Source organism: Camelina sativa, chromosome 17 (genome assembly GCF_000633955.1).
Source record: "Camelina sativa cultivar DH55 chromosome 17, Cs, whole genome shotgun sequence".
Taxonomy (NCBI): Eukaryota; Viridiplantae; Streptophyta; class Magnoliopsida; order Brassicales; family Brassicaceae; genus Camelina; species Camelina sativa.
Window position 1 is genome coordinate 28,637,645 of NC_025701.1, and position 15,471 is coordinate 28,653,115.

Here is a 15,471-nt window from a genome sequence, read left to right on the forward strand (position 1 = left end):
CTTACAGTGTAAGTAGATAGGTTTCTGTGATAATCCAAGAGCAGACATATTCGCTCCAAGAACCTGCACATCTGCTTGTAAATCCTCAGGGAAGCTTCCTTCTCCTCCCGCACAAGTGTGGTTCAGAGTCTTCAAGAAGGATAGAGGAGCCTCAAATACTCTCACAACTTTCTCTTCTGCCCCACTAACAAAACGGTGGTTGCCTTTACCTTGAACCATAGCCACACAGTTAATATCATGTCCGTGAACCTGAGGACGAGCCAGCTCATGCCAATGCTCATCCTCTGCTTCATTTCCCTCTTCATTCTTCCATGATGAGAACACACGAGTGGTCTGCAAAATCACAAATTTTGAGAATGAAATGTAAGAAAAGTCTCTTTTTTGCAATATGATATAATGAATCAATTTAACATTCTCAACTCTAAACACTGACCTGATCATGGCTCACGGATAGCAAGTACTCGCCGGTTCTAGCCCATGTAACATCAGTCACGGCAGCAAAGTGACCCGAAGGAACTTCCTGCATCTGCCAATTCTCAGCCTCTTTGCTGCTACTGACATTTCTCCAGAGATGAAAAGATCCGCCATATCCATGAGCCAGAATCGACAGACCATTTGGGCTCCAATGGCCACCATAGAAACCAAGAGCACAATGACTTAGCTCTCCAACACATACAACGTTCACCCACACACCAGTTTTCTTCTCAGGTCGCCAAATCATCATCGTTTTGTCCATTGAAGCTGATAAAATGCGCAGTGGTTGGTGGTTAACTAACCTCCCATCAATGGAATTGATAACTGGAGGTTCCCATTCCACAGAATAGACCCAATCTTCATGTCCAATCAGAACAGATTCAACTGAAATCTGATACGTGGATGTCCCTGAGATGAAAACTGGGCCTTCAATGTAAGAAGCTAGAGTGATTTCTCTTCGCCATGAGCCAACATCACCAACTAACACGAGTTTCCAGATCCGAATAACTTTGTCCTGGGAAGAACTCACAAGCATAATACAATCTGTGGTTTGTTCTGTTATGTGTAACGGTAATGAGAAGTCCAAACTCCGAATCCAGTCTGTGTGGCCTTTAAGCTCACAAACAGAAGTAAACTGAAAAAGGATGAAACCAAAAAACTCTCACAATTAAATTTGTTTTTTTTGAGAATATATTGGCATATAAGTGAATCGGTAAGCACCTTTCCTGTTCTTTCTCCACTGTAAAGTTTGATTTTATTGTCCAATCCACCCAACGCGAGAGCAAATCGACCAGGATTTTGAGGCAATTCCGCTAATGCAAGCGTTACAATTGCTTTAGTGTCAACACAGATGGAGTCCAGACACACCACTTTACATTCCTCTGCAACAGATAACACAGAGGGCAAAACAAAATCGATTTAGATACTGCTTAGAAGACATGCTTCACTTTGTTTAACCAGTAATATACTGCAGGAACGTTAATGCTTACCACTAGACTGAGCCGGAAAAGAAACATCCCAGAGATTCACAACTCCATCAGAAGAAGCAGAAGCAAACATTGCATCGGTTTCAGAAACCATATAAGCGGTGATGCAAGTTACACCTTTCTTGTGAGAGAGTGGTAGTTGTAGTACATGTCTCCACTGTTGCTAAACCAATCAGAAAACATACTAGGGATCAGAGATATTACAGAAACTGTAGAGAAACTCAGATCAGATTGCGGGAAGTTTACATTGTTATGAAGAGTAGATAGTTCCCAGAGGATGATGATACCATCTGAATCACCCGAGAGCAGATAATGCCGGTCCAAATTCTTGGCTGCGAACAATCACAGAACGTTAACCCATCTGATGTTTTTCTCCTAAAATCTATACTCAAAAGTTGTAGAAAAGTATAACCTTTCACAGCAACTAAACCACCAAACCGTTGATACAGACTATTAATAGAAATTTGAACGCCTATGTCTTCTCAATTTACTAAAGAAATTATCTAATAATGATAGCTATAACTCACAAATTGTTCAGTCTAAGTTCTCTTATCTGATAGAACATAAAAAAAAAAACTCTTCCTTTGCAATGCAATACCTATGGTACGATTCAACATACTAAAAACCCTAAATCAAGAACAAAAACAGTTCCTCATACACCAGAAGAAGCAAAAGGAAGTACCTTTGAAAGCAAACTTGGAACTGGGCAACCAATGGGTGCAATTCACAGCAGCTTTGTGACCTGGAAGCGTAGTAAGAATCTGGGCAGTCTGCACAAAAACATCAAAACAAGTTAAAGAAAAAATCATATCTTGCTTTTGAAAGAATAAAAAAAGGAGGATTTTGATCGTAGAAAGAAACAGACCTTAGGGCAGAAAACAGCAACAGCGTTTTGGGCACCAAAGGAGACGAGACCAGAAGCTCCCCAAGAGACGTTATTGACGACTCTGTTGCATCCTGCTCCTATGAACACTCTCTTCGCTTCGACTTTGGTGTTTTCTGACATCTTTTTATCAAGAGGAGACGTTTTGATTGACTTTGGTGTTTTCTATTCTTCGTTCCTGCTGGTTGTAACCAGTTAATATCTAGCCGCCGCCGCCGCCGGGAAATCTCGCCGGGAATTTGTAATGCTCAAAAGTATCAGGGAAAAGCGGAGCACGACAGAAGAAAGGTTAGGAAAGAGGGAACACTAAATGGGCCGACATGATTTATCGGAACAATTCGGCCCAAATTATCCTTTTGGCTTATGTTTTAAAGTCTGAATTTATATCCAAATCTGATTATAAATTCACTGAATAAACTTCATTATCTAGCAAAGGAAACAAACATATGACAAGTTGGCCAACATAATTTTGGACATAATTCAATAATATAATAAAATATTAATGTTTTGAAAATATTTTATAAATATATATGGGAAAAATGTCAAAAAAATCTCCAACTTTCAAACTGTAGCAAAAAAAAGCATTAACTTCTGAAATGTCATTTAAATCACCAAGTTTTTATTGACGTTTTTAAAAATAGCTAAATTTCGTTGACTAGGCCATTTAAGGCGATGTCGTTTTATCAGAAACTCAAAACAAACTCTCTACCATTGAGCCACAGTTACATATCTATACATTTTACAAACAGAAATATATTTATACGTAAACAATCGGTTATATGTAATGTATCTATAATATATATGTTATCATATCGTTAATATATATATATATATATTAACGTTTTAGAATATAATAGATATAAAATATAAGAGCAAAAACTAATATAACTTTTTCCTTGCTATATATATTTTTTATTATTAAATACTAAATAAAATATATAATTCATAGTGTGCATATATTTAAATTAATATCTTATTCATCAGGATAAAGAGTGTAAATTTTAAATATGGTTTTTTTGCTTATATATACCAAAGAAGACATATTGATCACACATTTTATTTGGTATTTGTAAAATATTTCATTTAAACTCTTTATATGATATATATATATATAAAGAGTAATGATATAATAATATATATTTTATAAATACATTACATACATATAAAATTATTTTTTGGTTTTGCTATTTTTAATCGATTGTCTACATATATATATATATATATATATACATCTCTGATTGGTATAATATCTGAATGATATTGTTGCTCGATGGTAGAGAGCTTGTTATGAGACTTAAAGGTATTCAGTTCGATTTTTGCTGGGCTCAAATTTTTTGTCTTATTCTTCTAACGAAAACAACATTGTTTTGATGTAAGGGAGATACTGACGGAAGTTAACTCCATCATCGTTGTTTAACTGAAAATTTAACGTCATGTCTTAAATGACCTAGTCAACGAAAGTTAGCTACTTTTTAAAAAAGTCAACAAAAACTTTGTGATTTAAATGACATTTCAGAAGTTGGTGCTTTTCTTGGCCGCAATTTGAAAGTTGAGGATTTTTTTGACATTTTTCCCAAATATATATAGTCTCATATATACTATAAATTAATAATTATATAAAAATATCAAAATATATGTATATACATACTGATTTTTGTTAAAGTTCATTTCTCATAATTTTTATTGTATTGAAAAGTTCTAATGTTCTCACCAAAACATGATAATATTTATTTTTCTTGTAAATGATTTTTTTAAAAATATTAGTTATAACGATTAAATTCAATGTTAAGTAAATACTTTTTGAACGATTACCAAATTAGGAAAAATTCTCTATTATCGGTAAATCAATACCTCTATAAATTAATTCAAATAATAAATTTTCATGATCGCGATATTATAATTTATATAAGTTTTCACGGTCCCGACAATACTGAACGATTATTCTAAATGTAATCACAATATTAAATTGGTAATCTATGATTTAACTATAGTACCTTTTCAATAATTATTAATTTTATAGAATATGGTTAATTTACGTATCAATATCCAAAGAAAAAAAATTCATTGTAGACCTCGATTTTAAATTGAGAATTTGTTAAAAATGACCTTTTGATATACCCCTTTTCAAAAATACCCTTTTTTCTGGCCATTTTTATTTTTGCCCTCTTTTAATTTTTAATGACCATTTTACCCTTAGATGAAAATTATTTTATTCAATAAAAAGAAAAACAAAATTTTCGCGCCAAAAATTTCCGACATATTTTCCCGCCAAAAATTTTTCGAAAAAGTTTTCCCGCCAAAAATTTTTTTGTCAAAAAAATTTTGATAAAAAATTTCGACAAAAAAATTTTTCCCGCCAAAAAAAATTTACAAGGTTTTTAAAAGGTTTTATAAGGTTTCTACCTTATAAAAGCCTTATAAACACCTTATAAACACCTTGTAAAAACCTTTTAAAAGCATTTACAAGCTTTTTAAAAGCATTTACAAGCTTTTTAAAAGCATTTACAAGGTTTTTAAAAGCGTTTACAATGTGTTTAAAAACCTTTTAAAAACGTTGTAAACACTTTTAAAAACTTTTAAAAGCGTTTACAATGTTTTTAAAAAGTATAAATTTCAATATTTTTGGCGGGAAAAATTTTCGTTTTTGGCGGGAAATTTTCTTTTGGGAAAAATTTTTGATTTTGGCGGGAAAAAAAGTTTTTGGCGGGAAACTTTTTTGGCGGGAAAATATTTTCGATTTTGATGACTTTACATTCTTGTTGTCATTCAAAAAAGGGTAATTTGGTCATTTTGTATATAAAGAGGGGTAGTTTTAAAAATAGTCAAAATGAAGGGGTATTTTTAAAAAGGGATATGGAAAAAGGGGCATTTTTGAGAATGCCCCTTTTAAATTTCACCAACCTGATTTCTTTTATGATCCAGTGCAATTTTGGTCTTACATGAACAGAACAAGTCTTGAGTGGAAGATAATAGTTTATGGCTCCATGAGTCCTGAGTGCATGTTAGGCTTTTGCAAATCGATAATATTTCCTTAATGTATTTTTCCTCTTCATTATAAGAGAACCAATACTTGGAGTTAATCCACTTTGACTTTGAGTTTGCAGTATGTTTTAGAAGTAATATCTCTTACGGTCTTATCCCATGCAATCATACTCTCAAGTATGCGTCTCTAAAAGCAGAATCAGATTTCAGGTTGGTTAATTAAGTCTTCTTTCTGCGTTTTGTTTTCAACCCTTGTGCACAAGCCTTTCGAAAGGAAAAGCAGAATGCAATTTGACTGTCTAGTTCATTCCTTTAGTTTAGTGTATTGGGAAAACGACTTGGAAAGTCAATGGGGCTTTGTTGCAAAGGAAGTTAAAGAAATGTCTCAGCAAGATATCTGAAGCTACTATTGCTGTACACCCTCTGGGCTTGTATTGGGCCTGTTCATTTCCCAACAAAAACTGAAATGGGTGCTGACTTAAAGATAAAATGACAAAAAACAAATTGTTGAATGAATATTTGTGTGTTTTTTGCTTCTAAAAAGAGCAATAAAAATTTGAAATGGCAAGAGTAGGAAGGAAACGAAAAGAATAGTGTGGCAGGAAACATAATGATGGGAATGGAATCATACAAAAAGTCATGCCGATACCAAAGAGGCATTTGTTGTTGTTGTTGTCACGTGAAAGATTCTTAGAGAGAATAGTAATCGTTATATTTTGGTATTATTCCATTTTTTTCACATAGCTCTTTCAACAAAAATCCAAATGTATACGTATTGTAGTTACTACGATATCCGGTATATGACATTCTTATAAAAAAAACTATAATTTAAAAAACAAAATGTAGTATTTGTCTTAAACTATAACATCAAAAATCATAAAATTTAACTCTTTTTAAGTTTTGTCAAAATTTATTAAATGATAAATTCTAAACTCCTATCGGTATTTTATAGTATTTAACTAAAACTCATAATTTGACAAAATTTATTTCAATCTTCTCCCTTCACCTGTTGCAAGAAAGATAATAGCATTTTCAAAAAATATATAACAAAAGCAGAAAATTTATATTGAATAAAACTGGATATATATATATATATATATATATATAAGCCTAAATCTACATTAATTTTTGTAGTTTATAGACATTCATTTTTTTATGCCCTAAAAACATATAGAGATGGCTAAGATGAAAAATCTATGTTTTTTTGGCACTAAAAATATCTATATTAAAAAAAATTACGAGACAATATTGAAAAATATCAAAAGAGTAAAAGTAAACATTTGGATTAGAATAATGTGACATTATTCTATTAAAAAAACCTTTTAAAATTATATTCATTTGGTACCCATGTACATATACCAATATTTAATGTATTAAATGATAATATATAATTTTAAAATAATATATCACACATTTTTTTGGCAAAAGAAAATGATTTGATACGAATTAAATTAAAAGTTGAAAACTGTAAAAGATATGTTTGATGTAATGAAGTTAGATATCTATGTAGAAAATAACATGTTATAAAAAGTTAACCGTGTGTTATGTTATGTAACAAATAAACGAAACGACCAAATCATACAAAAAGTCAAAATCAATTATGTTCTGTGAACAATGAAATATGTTTAGTTATGTTTTAAGATACCACGTTTTTCTATCGCATAAAATGCAATTTTTAAAAAATATATCAAGGATGGATTCAACCTATTAATTCAAATAAGAGTAATTATACTATCACTAATTTGACAAGAATAGTGTTTTGTCATCTACATCAAGAATTTAGTTTGACCGTAGTATATACGAAACATAAGTGGACTACGAATGAAAATATTAATTTCTTAGCGAATTAAGTATAATCCTAAAAAAAAAAAAAAAGAGAATACAAAGTAGATAGATTCTTTGACCGCAACTATCCGACAAAACCAGTGGAGATGAGAGAAATCGATGTGGATCCAACGCATTTTAGTCCATACTTCAAATATTTGAGAGACTGGTTTATATCATGACATCGAATTTGTGAATAAAATACAAGTGTAGCATATGTTTAGACCATTGGTTTATGCGCAAGATTCTTTATATCTATGAGAAAAGGGAAAACGAGAATCTAACACAAGCATAAAATATATAAAATTGGATAGAGAGATTCGATTGGCCTTTCCAAAATATTTGTCTCGCGTTCGTGAATTCGAAGAATATATATTGGGACACTTTTTTCAACAAAAAATGTATCTCATGTTTGGTTGGTTTGTCAGAGAAAACTTATTCTCTGCACATGACATGATGACAAGGTGAGTCAAAATATACCTAATTTATGTTCATTATTCTAATGGCGAGAAGAAGAAAAAAAGCATCACTATCGAATTAGAATAGTAAAAATCACTCAAGATTTGACAATATAAGATGTTTTCATATTGTTTATCTTAGTTACCAAGAAATTACTTGGTATTGATAAAATGATTACCTTAGAATTTTAAACTCATTATATATGGATGGACAGGTATTGTGAATAGGTTGGATAAAAGAAGCATTTGCAAAAGTTATTCTTTGGCACAAAAACTTCAACTTCACAAAAGCTCGAAATGAGAAAGTAGAAAAGAAAAAAAGAAAAAAAAACATTTCTTTGTGCCGCTAATCCCATGGTTTTAGTATCTTTGACTTTGAAATTATGCTTTTAACCGACAACAATAACCTCTTCTTTTTTTTTCCCCAAAAATAATAACCCCATTATTGATTTTTGTTGGACCAACGATTTTATTACGAAAAAGAGAAGAGAGGTGAGGGTAATAACTAATTACTAGTGGCTATTCAAATCTAATGCTGCTGAGTTATTAGTAATCACCAACAAAAACGTAAATGAAAATTTAACTGCATTTCGATTGTATTTATTTACATTATTATGTAGAACAACTAATTTTAGGTATAAGATGGTTCGGTCGCACATACCTCGATAAAAATGATAATCTACCGGTTGCTAGTATTTGAAACAAATTACATTACCCTTTCTAGTTTTTATTACTCGTCACTCTAGAGAGAAAAAATTGTTTTAAATTACTTATCATTCTTATTTTTCAATATAAATTTTGTCAAGAAATAAAACTTTATTAAACTAACCCAATAAATTATTTGTGAGATTAAAATTGTTAATTTACACAAATTGTTAATCTACTTGAAACTCTCTAAAATGACAAATAAATAAAAACGAAGGGAGTATGTGTTAATGTGTTTTCGTAGTAATAATTTCCAAGATTAAAATATTCTAAGGAACATAAATTATTACAACAAATAACCTATGTATTTAACTATCATCAAAATTTAAACTGCCAAGATTTTTATTTGCACATAAAATGTATTGGTCCAACATGAAATGCAATAGAAAGTGATGTTTGAAATAACGTTAACACAAAATCAAGTTTTACCAATTAGAAATTCTAATACGTACTATTCACTATGGTAAACTAGTACCTCAAAATAAGTATCCAAGCTAGATTATTTAAGACGAAAAATGTTTTAAACCCACTTTTTTGTTCATAGTTTTAGAAATGGAGTGTGAATGGTAAAAAAAATCAGATTTTAAAATAGCTAACTTTTTAAAAAATGGAGTGAGAATGGTAAAAAGTATATATATTTTAAAATTGGAGCTTAAAAGTACTAACTATTGGAGCAAGATAATTTGAAGATGAAAACAGGTTTTAAACCCACTTTTTTCTTTCTTTTTTTTGTGTGCAAAGTTTTAAACCCACTAATTTCAAAAAAATTGGAGTGTGTATGGTAAAAAAAAGTAAATATACATATTATTTAAATGGAGGAGCTTAAAAGCATTGAAACAAATCACGAGTTTGGTATGAGTAAAAAAGGAATGAATCTAACTCGCGAGTAAGCAAAGCTGTAAAAACTCAAAACAGAGGCGAGAGTGTGGGTGAAATAAGAATCTGAGAGATACGCGACGAAACGAAGAGTTTTGTGATATCTAGAAAAAAAAAAAGAAAAGAGAGATACCCTACAAAGGCCATAACACAGAATCTTCTAGCTTTCTTCTTCCTTCCTTCAATCAATCTTCTACCTCTCTCTCTCTCTATACCAAAAGATTCTCACCCAACATGCTTCTCTTTCTATATAATCGCTTCACATAGATCTCATCTCAGGTTGTTTCTTTCTTCTCACACTCTCCTTCCTTCCATGTTCTCTATCTTACTGATCAAAGAGAGTTGATTTTGAGATCATGAAGTGTTCTGGTAAAGTTTGAGTTTTTAAGATCGAGAAATTTTTTAAAAATGGGTTCTTTAGGGGATGAGCTGAGTTTGGGATCGATCTGTGGTTCTCGGAGAGGAATTATCATGAATGTTGTGGCGGTTGAGGAGGAACATGTTAAGAAGCTTGAAGAAGAGAAGCGAAAGATCGAAAGCTCTCAACTTGAGCTTCCTCTGTCTTTGCAGCTTTTAAATGATGGTTCGTTTTTTTTATGATCTCTCTGTTTCCTCTGTTTTTATTTAAAGCTTCCAAATTTTGAAAATTTGGTTTGCTAAAATTTGAACCTTTTGTTGTTTGCAGCGATTTTGTATCTCAAGGAGGAGAAAAAGAGATGTTCAGAGATGAATACTCAACCATTGTTGAAAGATTTCATCTCTCTTGATAAACCTATGAGCGAAGAGATTGATATGCAGTTGCTGAAGAGGGATGAGCTTACGAGGGAGAAGAAGTTTCAGCAATGGAGAGCTAATGATGATCACATCTCAAACACTAAGACCAAGAACAAGCTAGGGGTTCAGGTAATTAAACCCTTGAAATTGAGATAGCATTTGGAGAATTAGATGACACAAAGTAGATTATGTTTTTTAGATGAATCAAGGACAAAGGACTGAGTTTCGCCGTTGTGTTTTCGTTTTGATCTGATTTGTTGCAGAGAAATGGGGAGAAATCTTCTATGTTGTTGGTTCCAAAAGTAGAAACTGGTTTAGGCCTAGGTTTAACTTCGAGTTCGATAAGAAGAAAAGGCATTGTTGCCTCCTCTCGTGGCTTTACTTCTAACTCTATGCCACAACTACCACCACAACAGCCAGCATTTCTTCAACAGCAAGCTTTGCGGAAGCAAAGAAGGTGTTGGACTCCTGAGTTACATCGCCGTTTTGTTGATGCATTGCAACAGCTCGGTGGACCGGGAGGTAACTTCTTGTGTTCTTAAGTTTGGTTAACTTAATACAGAATGTGGTTTAAACTGTGTCTGTTTTGTGTCAAATAACAGTGGCGACTCCTAAACAAATCAGAGAGCATATGCAAGAAGAAGGCTTAACCAATGATGAAGTCAAGAGTCATTTACAGGTAACTAAAACAAAAAGAAGTTGACATCTTTGAATTCATTCAATGACTGTTACTTACAAGTAACAACAACCCATCTTTCTGTTTTTTAGAAATACCGGTTACACATCAGGAAGCCTAATTCGAATGCGGAGAAACAATCAGCAGTTGTTCTAGGGTTTAACTTGTGGAATTCATCATCACAAGAGGAAGAAGAAACAGGTGAAGGAGGAGAATCGTCAAAGATAAGCAACTCGCAATCGGATTCTCCTCAAGGTCCTTTGCAGCTGCCATCTACAACAACTACAACTGGTGGAGATAGTAGCATGGAAGATGTAGAAGATGCTAAGTCTGAGAGCTTTCAGATGGAGAGACTGAGGTCACCATGAATCTCAGTCCTTTTTTTACAAGAAACCAAACTCTTGAGATCCCGGTTTTGTTATTTTTGGGGTTCATTACTAATTTATATTAGTAGTGAATGAGAACAATAATTATAGAAAGGTTAAAGTTATATATATAGAGAAAAAAGAGAGAGCAATATAGAGTGAGTGAGGATGGTTCAAATTATTTGCAGAGATTATTATTAGCCTTGTTTGGTGTACGGCTTTTTTTGGTTGGGGTGTTTAATTGAGGCATTATTATCCAAGTTTAATTACGTTTGCTTTATTTTGAAAAAAAAAGGATGATATGAGTTATTGTTGAATGTTTAGTTTTCTGGATTTGGAACAGAGACATCAGCATGTGTTTGGTCATTTATTCGGATTCATATTAAGATGCTTTGAAATTATGGTCTTTCAACGCTCACCTAATCATGCGGTCGTTCGTTCAATGGACTATAAAGGTCTAGGCTTTGACCGACAGATAAGTAGTACGTACTATGTAAATATTTAAGTGCTATAATTTATTTTCAACGTCTTGAGAGATATGTAAAGTTTGAAATTTTCTTTGTAATTGTTAGTTTCATCTATATAATTTATGGTTTTTTCAACAAGTGGGAATGTTAGGCAATTGGGTAAAGTAGAATAGTAGATATGCCTCATGTTAACCAGCCGCTCCACCTCATCTCCCAGTCCAATTCATTTCCAATCTTTCAGTTTTCGAGTATTTCGAATTCTTCTTATATGTCATAATTAATTAGAATCATGGCTTTCTTCAAACTCAAGAAACTGGTTAACGTTTCCACATTTGAAAATTCTTGGCCGGTACATTCTCGTGAGTATCATCAGTTCATCATGAACAAGGCAATATATATAACCGATCAAAGTGCATGAACAAATTAAGATCCTAATTAAGGTTACAGTAAGACATAAAGTCTCCGAATTTATCATCATGTAATTTGTTTTAAGTAGTTTCAGAAATCCAGGGACCATTACCCAAGTCTAAGTATTGTTGTTTGCTCTCTTAACATTTTGGGAACCATTTTTGAATGTGGATTTCAAATCCACAAGAAAACAGATTATGACATCGTTAAAACAGTGAAAGGGGGAGTAACAGAGAGAATGCATGCAAAGTGGGGTTCCAGACTTCCAATTTCAGAGATAGGATCCAAACAGCTTTTGGATAAGTTTCGACTATATTGTGACAATATACAGACATGCGGACTATATATGATGTTTTAAGGAGGTCGTTATGTATTGTTTTTATTTGTCAAAGAGGTCGTTATGTATTTGGGAATAAATGATTGTCACCGATAGGACATGGATAATTTAAATGGAACTGATGATATATACAGTTGGGAAAATTTTGAAATTCTTGGCTTAGAGTTTGTTTAACAATGTGGACTGTTTTTTATTTGGGAGAAACATATAGATATAGAGTGAACTAAACTTATGCATGCCAAACTAAACATACGTCACAAAATCTAAATATCGAACTAGGATGCATTGAAAACTTTTGTAAAAATATGAAGAAGTTGAACTCTAGTAAAGGTACAAAAGCATCCGTTACATATGTATGCTTCCTTGAAAAATCGTTTTTGCTGTATGTTCAAGAATATATTCAACTAGTATTACACCCGTACTTCGTACATGAAAAAAATAGAAACAATTACATTTGGTGGAAAACGTATTTACTATAAAAAAAAATAAACATGAAATATATTTACACAAAGTAACTACGTACAGACAAAACTATTTTATTGTATGCAACAATTGTCTTCATCCTTCCTCTGTATACTATATATATATATATATATATATACATCATATCACCGTATACATATACTGCTTGAACGTTTGAATTATGTTTTAGTCGTCATTCTACCGTTGTTGTCAAGATTTGGGTACTTGTCGTCAATGAGGAGGATCTTCTTCTAATCCTCTTTACCTTAATCCACACTGTTGATTTGTCGTAATTGATGTAGCCGCCGGTAGTCACCCACCTCGAAGATAGAAACATAAAATTAGAACTTAGACGGATGAGACATATGGGTTATAGAATTTGGGAGACAGCATACTAAAGTCAGCTATATTTTTTAAACGTATATGAATACAAAAAAGTGTAATGCAAAATCATAATCAAGTAGTTTATTACAAAAAAATGAAACATTATAGTAAATATATAAGTTCGCACTGTGCTTGACAAACCTGATTTTAAAGCTCCGTAAGTTACATATTTCTTTAGTGAATTGAGAAACTACACATATTATAACCATTAATCTTTCAATCAGTAAAATCATCTACATAGGCATTTGAATAACACACAAAAGATTGAGATTGGAGGTATTACTCGTTAGTCGTTACCTTCATAAATGGCGTTAATTTGCATGCCGAGACTTTTATATCTGGGATGATAGAGCTATTATTTTTTGATTTTGTTGGGAAGTATGTTTATGATCCAGTAGGACATTGGCTGTTGGATTGTCTTTTATGTCTTCGTTGTTTCCGCAAGTCTAGGAATAAGGAGACTGGTTCTCTATAGTTTACTTGGTCAAGTTTCTGTTTCCGCAAAACTAGTTAGTAGTTGAGTTAGTGGAGTCATGCTTTCTTTCAGTTATATTTGCTTCAGCTTTTGTAAGTCTATAAAAGGCATTGAGCGAGTATGAATAAGATCATTTCATTCAGTTCACATTGTGTTTTCTTTGAGCTAAACCTTACATTGGCATCTATAACCTAAATCATGTAAAATCAGAGAAAAATTAAAATGACATAAAGAAAGAAAAAAAGCGAAACTGAACAAATAATCATAAAAACCTAGATCAGCTTCTTTGCTAAATTCTATGAATATGACAAACACGCAAATAAAACGATGAAGAGGAGAAAGGACCGGCAAAATAGGATGAGAAACTGACTGAAAGAAAGCTGCTTGCTAAATGATCTAAGTAACAAAACGTAATCCAGATTAACTTGGTCGTGACACAATACTACACACACTGAGGATCAACTTGGTGACACAGTAAAATAATTGCTCAGACTTAAAGCCTCAAGTTTCTCTAGTCCCATATTGGAATTAACAATTCGAGACCAAACCAAACCAGCAAACAAACACAAATCGAGACATGAGAGAATCTACACAATGCACAAAACGATATAATCTTTTGCCAAGTTTAAAACAAACACCCCAAAATGATCTAAGTAAGTAACAAACGTACCTTGTGAGTAATTAACTGGTTCTGCTGCAATGGATTCGAAACTCTGTAGCTAGAGATGATTGTACTGTTCCCTAAAGTGTTGACAAACAGAACAAAAAACCCAGAAACGAAAGATTAAAAGACAAGACAAGACAACCCCAACTCTCGTTAAATTATCAATCAATCTCACAGTCTGATGGGTACAAACCTGGTTGCAACTAAAAAGAGTCGACACTTTAGCAGAAATCTTAGGAGAAATCTAATCGCTGCCGCCGATGTTTAACCGATGAAAGATCTCAAGTCAGGAGCTTGATGAACAGAGGAAGCTGAATCAATCAGGAACAAGCGAGACGATTTCAACGGCGGCGTTGATGAGACGAGAGAAAGTAAGAGAGAGAGATACACTATCGGAAGAGTAAGAGAAATCGAGGAGAGACTTACGAGAGGAAATCAAACCGAAGAAGAAGAAGGGAGACGAATTAGAGAAGAACGGCAGAGATGTAGCACACGCTGCCACGTGTAGCGAAGGACGGAGATAAATACGTCCCTTTTTAAGGAACGTCCCTTTGATAATTGGCGAATTTCTATTTAAATTTAATAATTTTATACTGAAGGACGCAGCAAAGGAACGCTGCTGCCCATGCTCTGAGAAAGGAATGAACATGAGAATTCTTAGAAAATAAAAAGATGGTAAGCGAAAGAAAATAAATAAAAATAAGTTGTGTTGATTGGGACTTACTGGTTCAAACGCTGCGGTTGTGGTTCGGTTGCGGGAGATTGCGGAAGCGGGCGATTGCGGTTTCAAGCATTATTAAACGTTTTGAACGACTGGTTTAGCGGTTTAAAATTGGTGCGTTTGCGGGAGATTTACGACTAGTTGACCAGCGGGTGCAATAGCGGTTGAAACATAATAAATGTGATATATAATTATATAAATGTTTTAAAATATCAAAACTTTATTAAATTTGATTTATAATTAAAATTCATTAAAAATACTAAAATAATTATTAAAAATAAATAAATTTCATAATGAAATACTTATTACTTTATTCATTTGGATTTTTATCAAAACTTTAATCAAGTAATTTGATAAATGACTAAAACATATGTTTTAGATCGTAGATCTTCTTTCTTAAATCTCACACACTCAATAAGTTTTGTGGGGCAGTATTTGCATCGGTAGTAATGATCAAATGAGAGTTGAGAAGAGTCACTCGTGATTTGTTTTTAATTTTAACAAATAATCTTATCTTGTTAAATTTCTGATGAAACGTTATATTTATTTA

General features: G+C 32.6%; 2 protein-coding genes across 5 annotated transcripts in view; one reads left to right on the forward strand and one right to left on the reverse strand.

The window, feature by feature from the left end:
- Nucleotides 1–2,627, reverse strand: part of LOC104758259 (elongator complex protein 2) — a 4,569-nt gene extending 1,942 nt beyond the window's left edge. Inside the window, exons 1-7 of one of the 4 annotated variants that reach the window (XM_010481088.2) lie at nucleotides 2,326–2,627; nucleotides 2,143–2,230; nucleotides 1,707–1,792; nucleotides 1,464–1,617; nucleotides 1,195–1,355; nucleotides 434–1,108; nucleotides 6–333 (exon numbers count right to left, since the gene is read on the reverse strand). In XM_010481088.2, coding sequence (XP_010479390.1) covers nucleotides 6–333; nucleotides 434–1,108; nucleotides 1,195–1,355; nucleotides 1,464–1,617; nucleotides 1,707–1,792; nucleotides 2,143–2,230; nucleotides 2,326–2,466 — 1,633 coding nt within the window. In that variant the 5' untranslated portion in view covers nucleotides 2,467–2,627. Of the gene's footprint in view, nucleotides 1–5; nucleotides 334–433; nucleotides 1,109–1,194; nucleotides 1,356–1,463; nucleotides 1,624–1,706; nucleotides 1,793–2,142; nucleotides 2,231–2,325 lie in introns of all 4 variants that reach the window. The other 3 variants (XM_010481087.2, XM_010481086.2, XM_010481085.2) reach the window with 3 other exon arrangements.
- On the forward strand, nucleotides 9,279–11,272 carry LOC104758260 (myb family transcription factor EFM-like). Its single transcript, XM_010481089.2, has 5 exons — nucleotides 9,279–9,771; nucleotides 9,874–10,091; nucleotides 10,226–10,484; nucleotides 10,565–10,641; nucleotides 10,731–11,272. The coding sequence occupies exons 1-5, from the start codon at nucleotides 9,597–9,599 to the stop codon at nucleotides 11,004–11,006; spliced, it is 1,005 nt and encodes a 334-aa protein (XP_010479391.1). The 5' UTR covers nucleotides 9,279–9,596; the 3' UTR covers nucleotides 11,007–11,272.